Source organism: Abramis brama (genome assembly GCF_963993115.1).
Source record: "Abramis brama genome assembly, chromosome: 7".
Lineage (NCBI taxonomy): Eukaryota > Metazoa > Chordata > Actinopteri > Cypriniformes > Leuciscidae > Abramis > Abramis brama.
Genome location: NC_139969.1, coordinates 29,519,771 through 29,535,042, shown reverse-complemented (window position 1 = coordinate 29,535,042; position 15,272 = coordinate 29,519,771). Strand labels below are relative to the sequence as shown.

Here is a 15,272-nt window from a genome sequence, read left to right as displayed (position 1 = left end):
ATATACAAATTGTTTTAATACAATTGTCCAATACATGGCATGTATATTTTTGTCCCGTTTGTTACCATGTTTATCACTGTGAATCATAGCATTTTCGAATTCAACCCCAATCCCACTTAGAATTCAATAAATATGGTTGTCAATCTAGAAATTTTGCAGTGTGTGGCTATTAGCATGAGAAATAAAAATTGGGTTTCAATTTATTTTGATGGTCCCTTTAACACATTCTGTTAAATATATATAATAAAGTTGCACCAACAGTATATGTCTACTAACTCTCATTAGAGTGTCAGTAGAGTATTAGTAGACTGCTAGGGTTAGGGTTAGAATAAATTGACATGTACTTGCAAAGTTACTTATAGTCAGTAGAATGTCTGTTGGAGGACCATCACAATAAAGAGTTAGCCGATCTTAAGCAGACAGTAATGAGAGTTAGTTGTCATGTAGTTGCAAAGTTGTAAAGGTTGCATGTACTGTAGTTGCAAAGTTACTTAGGGCCCTTTCACACCTACCTTGTTTGGTCTGGATTTTCAGAGTTTTCAGTTTGATCCGAATCAAAATTGCAGGTGTGAAACCTCCCCCGGACCACGGTCCGGACCAAACAGATTAAATTTGGTAGATGAAAAGAGGTAGTCTTGGTCCGGATCAAACTGAACAAAGGTTTGGTTCGTTTCTAGTGTGAAAGTATTTTCTGTATGACTTTCAGACCATTTACAGGAAGTTCTGGTGGTTCTCACAGGATTGCTTGCAGTCTTCTCCTCCTTTCCTGCCAGCGACGATAAAATGTTTGCACAACGAGGACGTCCATTTGGCGAATTTGGACTAGCCTCGAGTATAGTTGGTGCTGCAGGTAGTAATGCCGTAATAATAACAGTATAGTGGCAACGATATGCGTCTGTTCATTCATTCTTGTCAAAGTTACCCGCCGAATTGACAACACGCTGACGTCAGACGCACGTCCGTTTACAAACCAATCAATGTCAAGATGCACCCCACATAGATGATGATGGCAGGATGCAAGTATGCAATGTAAAGTTATTTAGTGTGCTCACATAATTGCAATGTGAAACCAAAACTTACCGAATGTATAAAATGTATCAAAACATGAAGTTTGGTTCAGACCATGGTGCGGACTTTCAGGTGTGAAAAAAAGTCAACAGAATGTTCAAAAGGGACCATTAAAATAAAGTGTTGGCAAAAAATTTAATTCAAATAGTGAATGGGTTATAATAGAAAGTGAGCAACACAGGCGCCTATAGCTGTGACGGTCGTGAGATGAAAAAGGAGAGTGAAATTGGCTTACTGTCTTTATACAGTAAGCAAAACTTTTAAGATTATTGTGATGAACACAATATTCCCTAATTTTATACAATCAGCAAAGATATCACAATAATATCGCTAATATATATGTAGCCCCCCGGCTCTACATTGAAGCATAATTGATTTTTGCGTTTATTTAGCCCTGATCTAGTGCCATCACAGTTCAAACCCTGGTCGGTTCCATGGGGGTCGTACCTTAATGGCGGTGGAGGCGATCTGGAGGTGATGGAGCTTCCGGAGCGTGCTGTCTCTGTCGATGAAATAGGATGCAGCCAGTTGGTGGAGGGCTTCGAGGGTCAGCGAACCAGCTGTAGCGTTGGAGGCACCGCCATTCTGCTGACCTCTGCTAAGCTTGCTTTTGTCCACAAAAATGGTCAAGGACTCCTCGCCTAATCAAAAGCCAGACAGAAAAGATCATCTCAGCTGGAGAAGCTAATCAACCCTAATCATCTACAGCATGAGCTCGGCTCGCCTCGGCCCGTCGGGGGCCCACAAAGCCATGGAGCTCTTCTCCATCTGATGCGTCAGCTCTCATTACACGCATGGTACAGATGAGAGTATCCTTTATCTTTGAGAGGGATCCAATGAAAATCAATTGACTCAGCTGGTGGGTTTGTTTGGAGAGAATAAACGCCTAAGAAAAAATGGTGGAGTCAAAATATGTCCTGTGGAGCATTAGCCAGACCTTCAATGGATCCCCACTTTCAGCCTCAGTCATGGTATAAAAGCGGTTTATTTATGGAGCGAGATATTGACGAATGAGAATGTCTCTTTTGAAGAGGTGTGTACTGTAAACAATCTCTCGGTAGGCGAGGTATAAAAGACTATGCAGAACCAAAGGACTACAACTCTGCAGTATATCTACAATTGAAGATGAGTTTTTAGAAGAGGGATGAACACCAGCTAAACCAGTGGTTCTCAATTCCAGTCCTCGTGACCCACTGGTTCAGGTGTGTTAAATAAGGGAGACATACAAAATGTGCAGAGCAGTGGGTCACGAGGACTGGAATTGAGAACCACTGAGCTAAACAAACAGGGATGTACCTTTCCACACTCTTCATCTTGCCTCTGGAAACTGACAAGGCAGTAATACATTTTACTTTGGCAATAATGTATTTTTTTACAACAGAACATAAAACATTCAAAGAAAAAAAAAAAAAAAGGAAGGTGCTTAGTTATTTATAGGGGAACCGAATAGACATGGAAAAGTGGGAAATACTCCACCAGCTTCTTTAACTAGCAGATATCAACATGAAATATTTTCCCAGTTGATTAACTACATTAAGATGAGAAAAAAATGTATTACAAGTTTTCTGTAATTTAATGTTTAAATATGCAAATTAGGCCATATCTATCTAAATATGCGCTAATTTGCATATATTTTAAAAAACGAAATCTGAGTATTGGATAAAGCCAGGTTAAAAATTATTTTTTCATTGTGTTCACATATTAGATGGGAAAATAATTACAGAGGGATTTATGGATATCTACTTTTGTTATCCTGTAAATCAGAAAATACTGTCAATAGCCTTAAAAAATGTATTTTCGCCATGTTTTTTGGAATAAAATGTTATATAAATCAGGCTAGGAATAATATATTTACAAATCCCTCTGTAAATGTCTTCATAATATAACTAGGTACAAGACTGGAAAGTTTGGTGTATATAGGTGCTACTGAAGTGGAGATTTCGGACTTGGAGTATGAGAGAAAGGTCATTTTGAGAAAACGGGCTTTAAAGATTTATCATCAGCCAATGAGATTGCGCATTCAGCCCTTTTACTTTCACGATTGGTTGCTGATAAAAAGGAAATGACCATATTTGGATCTGACAGGATTGTACAGAAGAGAGAGAGCTTCCTAACGGTGTATGTGATGACAGGGTGCTGGCAGAGATCGTGGAGCAGTATGTTGATTAAGAACGCAAACTTTTGTTGAATTTATGAGAAATCTACAGACGCAAACTGACAAAGTGTAATAAATGTGTATTTCGGACTTTTTTCACCATAAGTCTGAAAAGAAGACATCGTTATTGAAGACATCCAAAAATCTCAAAATTGACCAGTAAAAAAAAACGATGTTTTTGCCTGCCTTGTCTCGCCTTAAGTTACTCAAGAGCATCTCAACATACGCCAATGGTAGTGGTGGACAGTAACAAAGTATTTTTACTGTACTACTTAAGTAAATTTTTCAAGTATATGTACTTTACCTACCAGAGTATTTTTATTCTGAGGAACTTTTACTTCACTGCATTCCAAAGAATAAAATCGTACTTTTCTTGCTGATCAATATGATGTACGTACATACATATTATGTATCTGCATCCACTAATCTTCCTTACTGACTAGTGTTGGCTACTTGACAATTCATAATAATTCATGATGTCAGGCCCAGCAACCCCACCACCCCAAGGTATTTTTAGCAGTAGGATTATAGAAAATATTTAGATATAAAATTATTAAATATCGATCAGTACTTTTTACTTTTAATACTTAAGTACATTAAAAATCAAGTACTTTTGTACTTGTACTCAAGTAAAATTGAAATGGAGTACTTAGAACTTTCACTGGAGTAATATGTTATGCGGGTAACTGTACTTTTACTCAAGTACTCAATTTCTGTACTTTATCCACCACTGGTCCAGGGTGATTTTTGTTGTTGTTGTCAAATCTATGGTTCCATGCATACCTGGCATTAATATGCATTGTCTGTGATTGAATCACAATCAGCAGACTTATCCATATCCACATCCAAAAGCCAGATGAAAGCCAGATTGTGATTGGATCATTATGAACAAGGTCATGGTAAAAATCATTTTCACATTCAAGCACTGAGGTCTTGCTCTCACTTAATTTAATCAGCAATTTCCAATTATGTTGAATTATTTCACCGAATTACACCTGTAATCTTCTTTTTCTTCACTTCAAACCCCTAACATCAAACTTACTGAGAGATTTAGCAAAAAAGAAAATGCAAAAAAGAAAAAGGGTTATGCTGTATGTCAATGTGTTAAAAATTTGGTAGACAAGTCTAAAAATTATGAAAATGATACAGTAAGAAACATTGTATTGCCAGGTGCAAAGGGAGCATTAATGGTTATTATAGATGTAACTTCTATTACATTGCATTAAATGTATTGTGTTGCCTATTGTAACGGTGGCTGTTTCAGAGGAACGAGAGTGGGATCCAGATGCAGCAAACATTTATTCAAACAAACATAAAAGTAAATCCAGGCAAAACTGATAAATGCAGACACGGGCAAGGAAGGCAAACAAACCTGACAACAAGCGCACACATAACATCCATAGAAGGACAACACCAGACAAAGAACATGAGAAACACTTGGGTATATACACACACACACACTCAAGCGGAGATTGGCAAACAAGACACACCTGGGAACAATCATGAACTAATCAACGAGAAAAACTACAAAGGACTACAAAACATGGCACAGAACAGGAAATAACATTAGTCCACACAAGACAAGGGGAACACAAAACAGGAATCATGACACCTATTTTAGAATGGCTGAATTACCTATAACAGTAGCCTACAAAATAGCTATTTGGGTAACTAATAGCCTTTGTCAGAAGTTCTCAACCTTTTTGACTCAAAGGCCTCCATATGTAAAACCCAATATTTAAAGGCCACCCATTTTACAACAATATTAACTATAATTACAAATATTAACTATAATTGACAGAAACTGGGGGAGTCAATATAGGTAAATGTATAGTTTACATATTGTTTATATGTTGTTGTTTTTTTTAGCATTTTAAATTAGACTGTTTTAATATGATAATAATAATATTTTAATTTAAATTATTTTACGTCATCCTGCAGCCTCCTTGGAAGTTTGCTGAGTGCCCCTTGTGGGCCCCGGTCCCCTAGTTGAAAACCACTGGCCTAGGTGACATCAGCCAAAAACCAAAGTCATTTCAGAGGCAGAGAAAAGATTTAGCAAAATTACAAGGTTTCAAAGACAAGTATTTTTCTTAGGAATAGCATGCACTGATGAATCAAGACCAGAATTGTGCTTTAATAATAATTAAAAAAGAAAAACAGGGTGAATTTTGAGTTAATTGTCTGACCCATTACATTAATTCAGGAACTTGAGTTATGAGTGTCACATTCATTAGACAACACTAACCCCAGTGTTCAATAATGCATATGTCATGTCAACCTCTACTGAGACTATATAAAGATAACCTTGCAAACTCAAGCACAAGACAGGAATGAAAATCTATTTCGCAGGGATAATAACTAGCTAACATATAATAGAGTTTTCTTACCTCCCAGAGTAGCAGAGAGCAGGAAATGAGTCCCGTATTTCTTAATGATGGTGTCAGTAATTTTCTGCAGGCTTGGCCTTCTCCCCAGAAGTCTGATGTTATGGATAAAGTCTGGGTCAAAGGGCACGGCCACCCCATTGCCTTCTTGTCTCTCCGCAGCAAGGCTGTTGACCTTCCATCGGCCAAACTCCCTGTGAGTTCATAATCATTAATTGAGATGTCGTATATGAGCCGATGTCGTAGCACAAGTAATCTGCACATCCCTCACATTAGTCATTACAGTCACATTCACGTCACCCTCTCACATGTTCGGCTTAATCTGGCTCTCCTCCACATCTGTTTGTTTGCTCTATTTCTATCCCATAAAGCTGTTTTGGGCTCAACAGTGAAGCCATGTTGGTAGGTGGTATTTCATTGTTTAAGGCTTGAAGAGCCTCTGTGGGGAGCCAGGTGCACAATCTGAACACATTTTTTACAAAGCACTGAGGATGTAATCCCTTAAAATCCTCCTTTAAATTCTGTTTGGTGCCTCTGCATTTCAAATTGTGCATATTAGTACCTTGAACAATCCTTCTTGTTGTTCAAGGTAAAGCTGTACTTGTTCAACTGCTCTAACCAAATACCGAGGCGGCACAGTGTGTTATAATGTTGGTTAATTTCCTTTCAAAACCATTATGCCCTCACACGGGATAACAGCAATTGCTTCCTCGACTAAAGGATGCCAGCTAAAATGCATTGTACACCCACTAAACTATGAAATAGGTGTTGGATGGAGAAGTGAATCTACTTTCTTTCCATTTAAATAAGTTGGCATCTATTATTACGCAGCAAGAGAGCTCTGTTTTCAAAGTTTAGTCATCTAACATTCTGTTCTAATCCGGTCGGACAGAATTTGTAGCGTTCCCTGAAGCTAACATTCAGATGGTAGATCTTCAAACAAAGCATCCCACTCGTGTCTCCCTAAAAGCTTTAGCAAAAATTGAGAGAGATTGTTAAACTTTTCTTTTTTTTGGAAATATTTCTCAACTTTCTTTGTGTGTGGAAATGACACACTCATTTAAAGCATCACATTCCAGCTTTGTGACATTTGATCTGTAAGAGATGCAGTAAAGAATTTCACAGAGAGTGTGTTCCCTTTCAAAAGCTACTCTCAATGCTGCGCAAAAGCGCTATGGGAAAACATCTTTGTTTGACTGGTTGTGAACATGTGTGCCAAACACATCAAAAACACATTTGGCTTAAATAACCTCTGATGATGCCACACGTGTTCACAACCGGTCAAACAAAAATGTTTTCCAATAGCGCTTTCCCGCAGCATCTCGTTCCCCCTTTTTTAGGGAACAAGGTTTCAGTCAAGTAACCCGACACTTTTTGCCTCATGGGAACATATCATAATGTTTACATGCAATTTAATATAATTAAGCAAGGGGTCAAGTTTTGTTAGCATTTGCCCCCAGTGGTAGATAAATGGCATTCAAAGTAGGGAAATTTTATATTGTAAAGGCATTTACAAAATTCAAGCAATTCAGCATGAGCAAGATCATAAAAAAATGTTTTAATAGTTTTAAGAAATATAACTTTTTGTATAAACTTGTAGCCTATGTAATTTTGACTGGTTGTACAAATAGGCAAAGTTGGAATGTGAATGTATGTATATATATAAGTTTGTTTGTTTTTGAATTTTTGATCAAAAGGTATTCAGCAAGGATGCATTAAATTGATCAGACATGACACAAAGAACATGTTACAAAAGATTTATATTTCCTATAAATGCTGTTCTTTTGAACTTTCTGTTCATAAAAGAATCTTGAAAACTCAACTTTGGTTTCCACAAAACTATTAAGCAGTTTGCAACATTGATAATAATCAAGAGAGCAGCAAATCATCATATCAGAATGATTTCTGAAGGATCATGTGACACTGAAGGCGAGTAATGGTGCTGAGAATTCAGGAAGAAATTACATTTGAAAATATATTCAAATACAAAACAGTTATTTTACATTGTAATAATATTTCATAATATTCCTGTTTGTACTGTATTTTTGATCAGATAAATACATCCTTGCAGAGCATAAGAGACTTTTCATGCATCACACATTGTATTGTAAAAGATCATTTAATATCAGTGTGTCAAATAACAGCAAATTAGATTTGTATCCAGTAAGTTTTCCCTCAGGGGAATATATCTCATGATTTATATACAAATGAAGTCGCTGTTATCCAAGCAGTGAACAAATTGCATAGCAAGCAAAAAACCATGCCTCTTCTCAAGTTCTGCTAGACCACACCATTAGATCAATATTTATTATTTTCTCTCGTCCTATTTCCCGCATTCCCTATCTCCATTACAAGGTTATTAGTCTCCACACCGGTGAAAACACAGGAGGTTCCCCAACCTTGGTTGAAGAAATCTCTCTTTGGAGATTAGCAATTAAACCACAGCCCTCTGCACCAGTGACAGAGTTTAAAACTCATGGGAACCAATCCAATCACTCACATGAAGAGCCCTATCCAGAGAACAATCATGAAGGGAATGGAGGACGTCATTATCACCAATCAGCCCGACGAGGGATGGTGTAAGTATCAGATGAGGTGCCTGATGAGCACTTGCGTTGAGCACCTAAGCCACTGATCACCACCGACAAACCAGAGAGGGCAAAACGCTCCTTTACCGGAGAGCTCTCTGAGAGCCTGCAGTGCAGACCTGAGGGCAACATGTAATCAAAAGCCACAAGCTATTTTGTAATCAGAAGCAGAAACCAGTGTTGCAAATGAAGATGAGATCAAAAGGAAAATGATGCTAATAATAATCTAGAGTTCTGCTGCAAGGCTTCCTGAAAGCCGTGGAGGTGTTTATGCATTATTACTCATTATTGTTTGAAGATGGTATTTATTAGTGATTTCTGAGTGCTATGGTGAGTTTATGGCGCTTGACATTTTTTTATTCGGCTGGGATGTTATAAAGGATTGTATTATGATTTGTTTGGTTATGTCTGAATTTACTTTAAGCTAATATATGAGCCCATGAGAATAAATATACACTCGACAAACTGCGTAATAGCAAGCACTTTCTCGATCAGGCAAGCTCAAATCTGATTGGTTGCATGGTTATACACAGTTTCCAGGAGTCTGATGCACAGCAAGTCATGCTCGCAAGGTACAGGGTTGCTGAAATGAGCACTTTTGAGGAAGAACGTATCACTGCATTTATCAGAGTTTGCCAGGCTATGGCATCAAATCTTTTGAAAAATACTCAGACTTTTGTTTGAGGCACTTATACAAGCAAATAAAATCGCTGAGCAGACTTGTACATTCTACATTATTTTCTGTGTTATATCTGTTAAATAATTATCATGTATTAGAATGTATGATTGTAAAGTCTACACTCTTTTCTGATAAACCTGCCTCTGAACAACTCGTAAAAAAGGTGATTTGTGGTCGGTTGTTTTACATGTCAGTCAGACAGTTCATGTTTAAGTGGGCAGTTTTTGGCCAGAATATCCTGCGTGGTTTGGTGTGGGGGAGCAAATCCCAGTTACTTAACCATGAATTAATAATATATTTAGTATTTTTAGAACGAAAAACACTCCATTGAAAATCCATATGTACAGATGTAATTTCATCAACAGAACACACTTTCATAAGGAAACATCACTCTAGCCACTTTTATCCTGCAATACCAAAATGTAACTCTCTGGTACTTTAAAATGTTCAGTTTAAATGAATGACAATCATGTAATTTACTTTACAAAAGGTTCCATTTGTTAACATTAGTTAACTGCATTAGCTAACATGAACTAACAACGAAAAATACTTCTAAAGCATGAATTAATCTTAGATATTATTTTAAACATTTACTAATATATTATTAAAATCAAAAGTTGTATCTCTTAATATTATTTATATTATTTATATTATATTTATATTTTTGTACCTGAGATAGCATTAACTAACAATGAACAGTTGTGTTTTTATCAACTAACGTTAAAAAAATAAATATAACAAATGTATTGCTCATTGTTAATGTTAGTTAATGCAGATTTTTTTTAATCTCTGAGCTGTGGTTTGTCAAAAACCACAATGTCAAAATCACCATAAAAGTATTAGAAACGTAGTGTATTATATTTGTGCCATTTGTTCAGAAGTCACATAACAGCTCTGTTTGAGGAACAGAGTAATTGTGATGAATTGGATCAATTTAACTGATAATTTCCCCTTCTGGTATAACACTCAAATTTCCCAGATTTAAAGAGCCCCAATTATGCTATTTTAAAGGTTCCTGATTTTGTTTTGGAGGTCTCTTGCAATAGGTTTACAAGCCCCCAATGTCAAAAAACACTTTAATTTTCTCATAATATAGACTGCAGCATTTGTAATCATGTGCTGCATCCCAATTTGCCTACTTATACTACGCCCTAAAAGTATGTACTCTTTTTGTGAATAAAAAGTACATACTTTTGAGTGTGTAGCAAAAGAGTAGGCAAGCTTTGGGACATACTACTTCGTCATCTTAACGGACGGATCTGTCACGTGCATCCTGTTACCGTAAACTGCCCTGTCAATCATCTTGTCACAGTTAATCGCGTCCTCCATGTCTGTAGTTTTTTTTAACACTTTTCACTTGTGTTTGTAGTTCTAACCGAATCCTCGTCCAACGCGCGATGGGTTGTGGGCAATATTAGCCGTTAGAGTGTGCATTGATCAACACTTCGGATTCTGACCGGAAATAGTAGACCATCCGGGTATCTTTGGAACACTCATTTCAACATACTACAATTTTGGATGTACTAATTCTATTTTCGAATACTATTTAGGAAGGATAGTATGCGAATTGGGATGCACCAATAGCGTGAGAAACGATTAAATAAAGGATTTGGTCTTTCTAAACCCTTACTTTCTGAGAGCCTTCTCTGCTCTGATTGGTCAGATGGCCCAGTCTGATGTGATTGGTCTATGCCTTACAGCGCGTGTTGGAAAATAAACATTCATTACCATATCTGAATTTCAGCTCCGGACGCTTCCTCAGCACTTGATAACATAGCGGCTTGTCTGGGGAGGTAAGAGAGGCACAGCCTACCCAAAATCCTGCGGTGAAAAAATCCATAGCCGGAGACTTGTGCCTCTATATGAAGTTCCTAAACGCAAGTTAGGGAGGAGTGAGCCCATCTAATCTTTCAATCAACAGCCTGAGTATATAAGCAGCTGCTTACCTCTCTCCAGCATCTGCTGTTCCAGTATCCCTCCACCTCCCCAAACTCCACCTTCATCTCAGGTACCTTGCCCTTCAATTATCATATCCTATACATTTAGCCACTGGGGGGGTATATAAGAGCTCGAGTTGAAGCTGCTTCATCGAGCCCCTCTTCAGTGGACAGCAAGCCAAATAAGTTTAACCTAATATCTTAAAGATTTTATGGACAAACAAACTCGTTAATGGTAAAAAAATAAATAATTAGCCAATCAACATCGAGGGTTTTTACTTTCAGCGATTAGGGGTGTTGAGAAAAGAAACATGGCAGAGGAGGCTAGCCTCTTTTGGTATGTCAACCAATCATTGAAGAGACGTAAATTACATGATATTAGTTTGAACTTCTACCGCTGATGTACCAACTACATATGTAGAGTAGAAATAGTGAATATTTGATCGCAAACAAATTCCCCAAACTACCATTCGAACAACAGTTACTGTAGGGTAAGGAAGGTACTGGGTACTGAAGGACTCCACGCCGAGGTTGGACAATAGGCTACAGCCATCAGCTTTACTATAGTTATAATACCTTGCTGTATGTATCAATGTTCTTAAAATTTTCTGTCAAAACGTGACAAAAAAAGCCATTTTAAAACAGTTAGGTGAGAAAAAATCCTTTGGAGGGGATCCGACCGCTAAAATTTTGTGTGCCTCCTCTATTTTAAAACCCACCAGCTATACCACTGCTTGATATACCGTAATACGAACATAGTCAGTTTTACTGTATCAATTCAAGCCTCAGTCCTCATCATTTGGAAGTATACACAAAGTTGATTTGCTTTCACAGCACAGAAAACAGCGTCTTCTCGACATGTCGACAACATGAACCAAAATCTTGCAGGCCAAAGCTACAACTAGTGTTTGAGGGAGGGTCAAAATAGATGTTCACGGGCAGCCATGAAGAACATAGGTATATAGTATGAAGGAATTATTTAATTAACCATAACTAATATTTATTTTTCTTGCAGGCTTAACACTTTAGCCACAATTGGTATGTTGAAATAATGGAAACGCAGGGAAATGGCTTGGCAGCTATCTAAATATAATAACCCCATGACGTTGAGTAATCAAAGAACTAATAACCCCATGATTTGGGTAGAACTAAATTTGCTTTGCCAGTAACAGAGAAGGGAGGGGTTTGCTGAATTTGCACATATGAAGAATCAATCATATTAGACAAAAATCATGTGATGAGTAACATGTTACCTTTGCTATGTACCTATCCTATATAAACTGTTGTATTCTTTTTGCTGGTGGGATTCTCTGTGATTGATATGGTGTGATTAAATCAGATTCAAAGGCATCGGTTGGAGTCTTATTGCTGCGCAGCAGGCGAGACACTAGAGATTTTACTTCTATTCTCAAGTAATAGTGTTCAAGTAATCAAGTAATACCATACTAGAGACCTTATTCCCAACTGATAGTGTTCGAAAGGGACGAGACGTCGACTCGAACAGGTATCGAAGTATCGAGTATTTATAGATGTCTGGGGCACCTGAAATAACTTAAGTCAGGTGCGCAGGGTAATTTCTACCACAATGGTCTTATACACAACCTACGTAGGTTTTTGCAGGAAATAAGAATGGAATTACTGATGACTCGTTCAGGCAGTTCAGAATCTGTTCTTTCCTTTGGGAGTCAATAACCCATTTATCGTGCACTTTCATCTTTAAAACTTCTACATACACAAACAGCTATATTACACAATACATGGAAGATAGTCTCAGCCTCAGCACATGAACCGTTGGCTGAAGGTCTGATGCATATGGCACACTTAACTGGAAACACTTCAGGATTTTCGAAGTCGTCATCTGATTGGTTGAACGTGTGTGTCGCGTTCTTAATGGCCCGTCTGAAACCAAAGCCGTCGTGACCCCCTCGTGGAACTGTTTACAACTGTGACAATGAGCGCTTACCAAGATAAACTAAACACTGGATATTCAAAAATATGTGAAGTTTGAGGCTCCATTGTTGCTGTAAACTTGCACAACAATCTTGAATGAATAATTTATTAAATGCACGCTGGTCTGTTATCGTAGGGACATCGACTTTGGAGTTTTACGCCTCTAAACATGACGCAGAACAAAAGGAACTGTGATTGGTTGCATTACATGTCAATCAAACATCCTCTTGGGTGGTCCTTGACCAATGAAAGCTGCAGTGTAGTGCAGTCCTTCTATCAACGTCTGGCTACTCAAGACTATATGAAAGGTAATATCTGAAAAAGCACAAATGAGGGGCACTTTAAAATTCAAAAGGAAGTGTTATGACAGATTTGATGTCAGTGACATCAAATTCATTGGCTCACGCTCGTCTTGTGACCCCTTGTGACATGCCAATGTGTCTTTTTGAATGATTGACTGCATGGTTATGGATGGGATGATTATCAATGAAAAAAACAACCAACTTACATTTTGCCCTGTTCCTCACACTAAGTTATTGTATGCATTCACATCACTTGGATTTTGACTGGCAAATAAGAAATTTAGCTACAAACCAACTAAAGTCCTCATTGTTAATTTATTATTTATAGAGCTGAATATGAATATGATACGAAGACGAACAAATATTTTTTAATGAACAGAATCAAAAGATTCGAGTCACTGGTGGTTACCTGTATCCTCGAGTTTACGGCGAATCAGTCATGCTGATATTCAGTACAGAAGCACTCTTAGTCCGGGTTAAATAGACACTATGGTTTAAAGGGCAAACCTTACGAGGTTAGAATCTGACCCTGGCTTCATACAGTTCGGCGACAGTTCACATAACCAATGGAGAGTTACCTCAGAATTCATTCTTTCACATTACTGTGATTCAGAGCTGTCGTACCTGTATATTTTGTATCTGGTTGTGAAGCCGTGTTGGTATCGCTCGGTGAACTCAATGAATTCCTGAGAGCGGTGGAAAGGACCTTTATCGGACAGCAGCCATCCGAGCGGCTCCACGGAGCCCACATACACAGCCAGAGAGACGAGCACACAAGCCCAGCGGAGACAGATCACCATCCCCTCCCATAAGAGCATCAGGTCAGGCGGTCTAGGACCAACACTCCGAGCCCACATCCTTCAGCCATACATGCTTCCTCCTCTCAAATCCCCTTTGTGTCCTGCAACTCAGAATCATAGATGTTTTCAAACCGCGCTCTCAAGTTAACATCACCATCACACAGATTTCGGAAAGAGGGGCACTACCTGACATGAGTTGCACTTGGGGTATCCGAGACAGAGAACAACACTTGGAAATCCTCCGAGCAACTGTTCGAAATGGAAAACAATCCTTTCGGAAGATGTCTAAATGATCTCGATCAATTGTTTTCTCAAATCAGTTGAAAGCAGGTGCGCGTGCCTTCACAAATCCCCGCTCGCGCGCAATGGAAGAAGTTGACGCACGTCTGACAGAGGTAGAGAAAGAGAGAAAATGCTCAACTGAAACCGCTTTTCGCAGGCATGAAAAGTGAAATGTCTTTAGATCCCTCTGTTCTCTCGGGGTTAGCAGGTTGGATGTTCTCTCTCTCTCGGGTCAGCTGTTAAATGGGATGGAGCATGAATGCTGGTTTCCCCACGAGTGCGTCTCCTGCCTTAATACTTTCACACTGAGCAATACATATAAAGCATAACTATTGTGCCCCCACCCTTTTTCTATTCCTCTCTCCCTGCATGCCCCTCCTTCTGCGCATTCATTTCTTTTTTTGTTGTTGTTGGAGAATGTGCCCTGAAAAAAAAGTACATTGATGTGATTATATTTCCTCCAAGTTACAGAATTTAAAAAGGTAAGTCACTTGCTTTGGCTAATGGCTAATTTTAAATGATAACAAAAGTCTTATGCCAAAAGTCTAAGCCCAGTAGAATTATTCTATTTTGCATTTTTTTTTTCTAATTTAATAGGCCTGTAATAATATTTTTATTACAAATTATATTATCAGCATAACAAAGTTTAATTGAAAAATGTCAGAAATTGTATGTATGTCCCCTTTCGTTTTAATAACAGCAGCACTTAATTTGCAGGAACTCCACAAGTTTGTGTAAAACCTGATGATCATGTTCTCCAGCATGACTGAAAGAGCATCATGAGTGTCTGTATAATTGAGTCACATAAACGATGCTACAGAAAATGTGAGTGTTGACAGATAGAGCTGACAAAATAGCCACATTTTGCTTGTCACACTTGCATTAAATATAGTATCCAGTTAGGATGTTTTGAAATTGACTCATCTGAAAGCTGAATAAATAAATTTTCCATTGACGTAAGGAATTCGATAGGACAATATTTGGCTGAAATACAACTATTTGAAAATCTGGAATCTGAGGGTGCAAAAAAATCAAAACATTGAGAAAATCGCCTTTAAAGTTGTCCATTTATGTTCGCGATTGTGCTGCATTCACTCACAAAAATAAATGTTTTATATATTTAC

General features: G+C 38.0%; 1 protein-coding gene across 1 annotated transcript in view; it reads right to left on the bottom strand.

The window, feature by feature from the left end:
- Positions 1-14,519, bottom strand: part of brinp3b (bone morphogenetic protein/retinoic acid inducible neural-specific 3b) — a 28,712-nt gene extending 14,193 nt beyond the window's left edge. Inside the window, exons 1-4 of the mRNA XM_084120817.1 lie at positions 14,053-14,519; positions 13,691-13,967; positions 5,614-5,804; positions 1,516-1,709 (exon numbers count right to left, since the gene is read on the bottom strand). Coding sequence (XP_083976943.1) covers positions 1,516-1,709; positions 5,614-5,804; positions 13,691-13,923 — 618 coding nt within the window. The 5' untranslated portion in view covers positions 13,924-13,967; positions 14,053-14,519. The remainder of the gene's footprint in view (positions 1-1,515; positions 1,710-5,613; positions 5,805-13,690; positions 13,968-14,052) is intronic.
- Between the last annotated feature and the right edge of the window lie 753 nt (positions 14,520-15,272).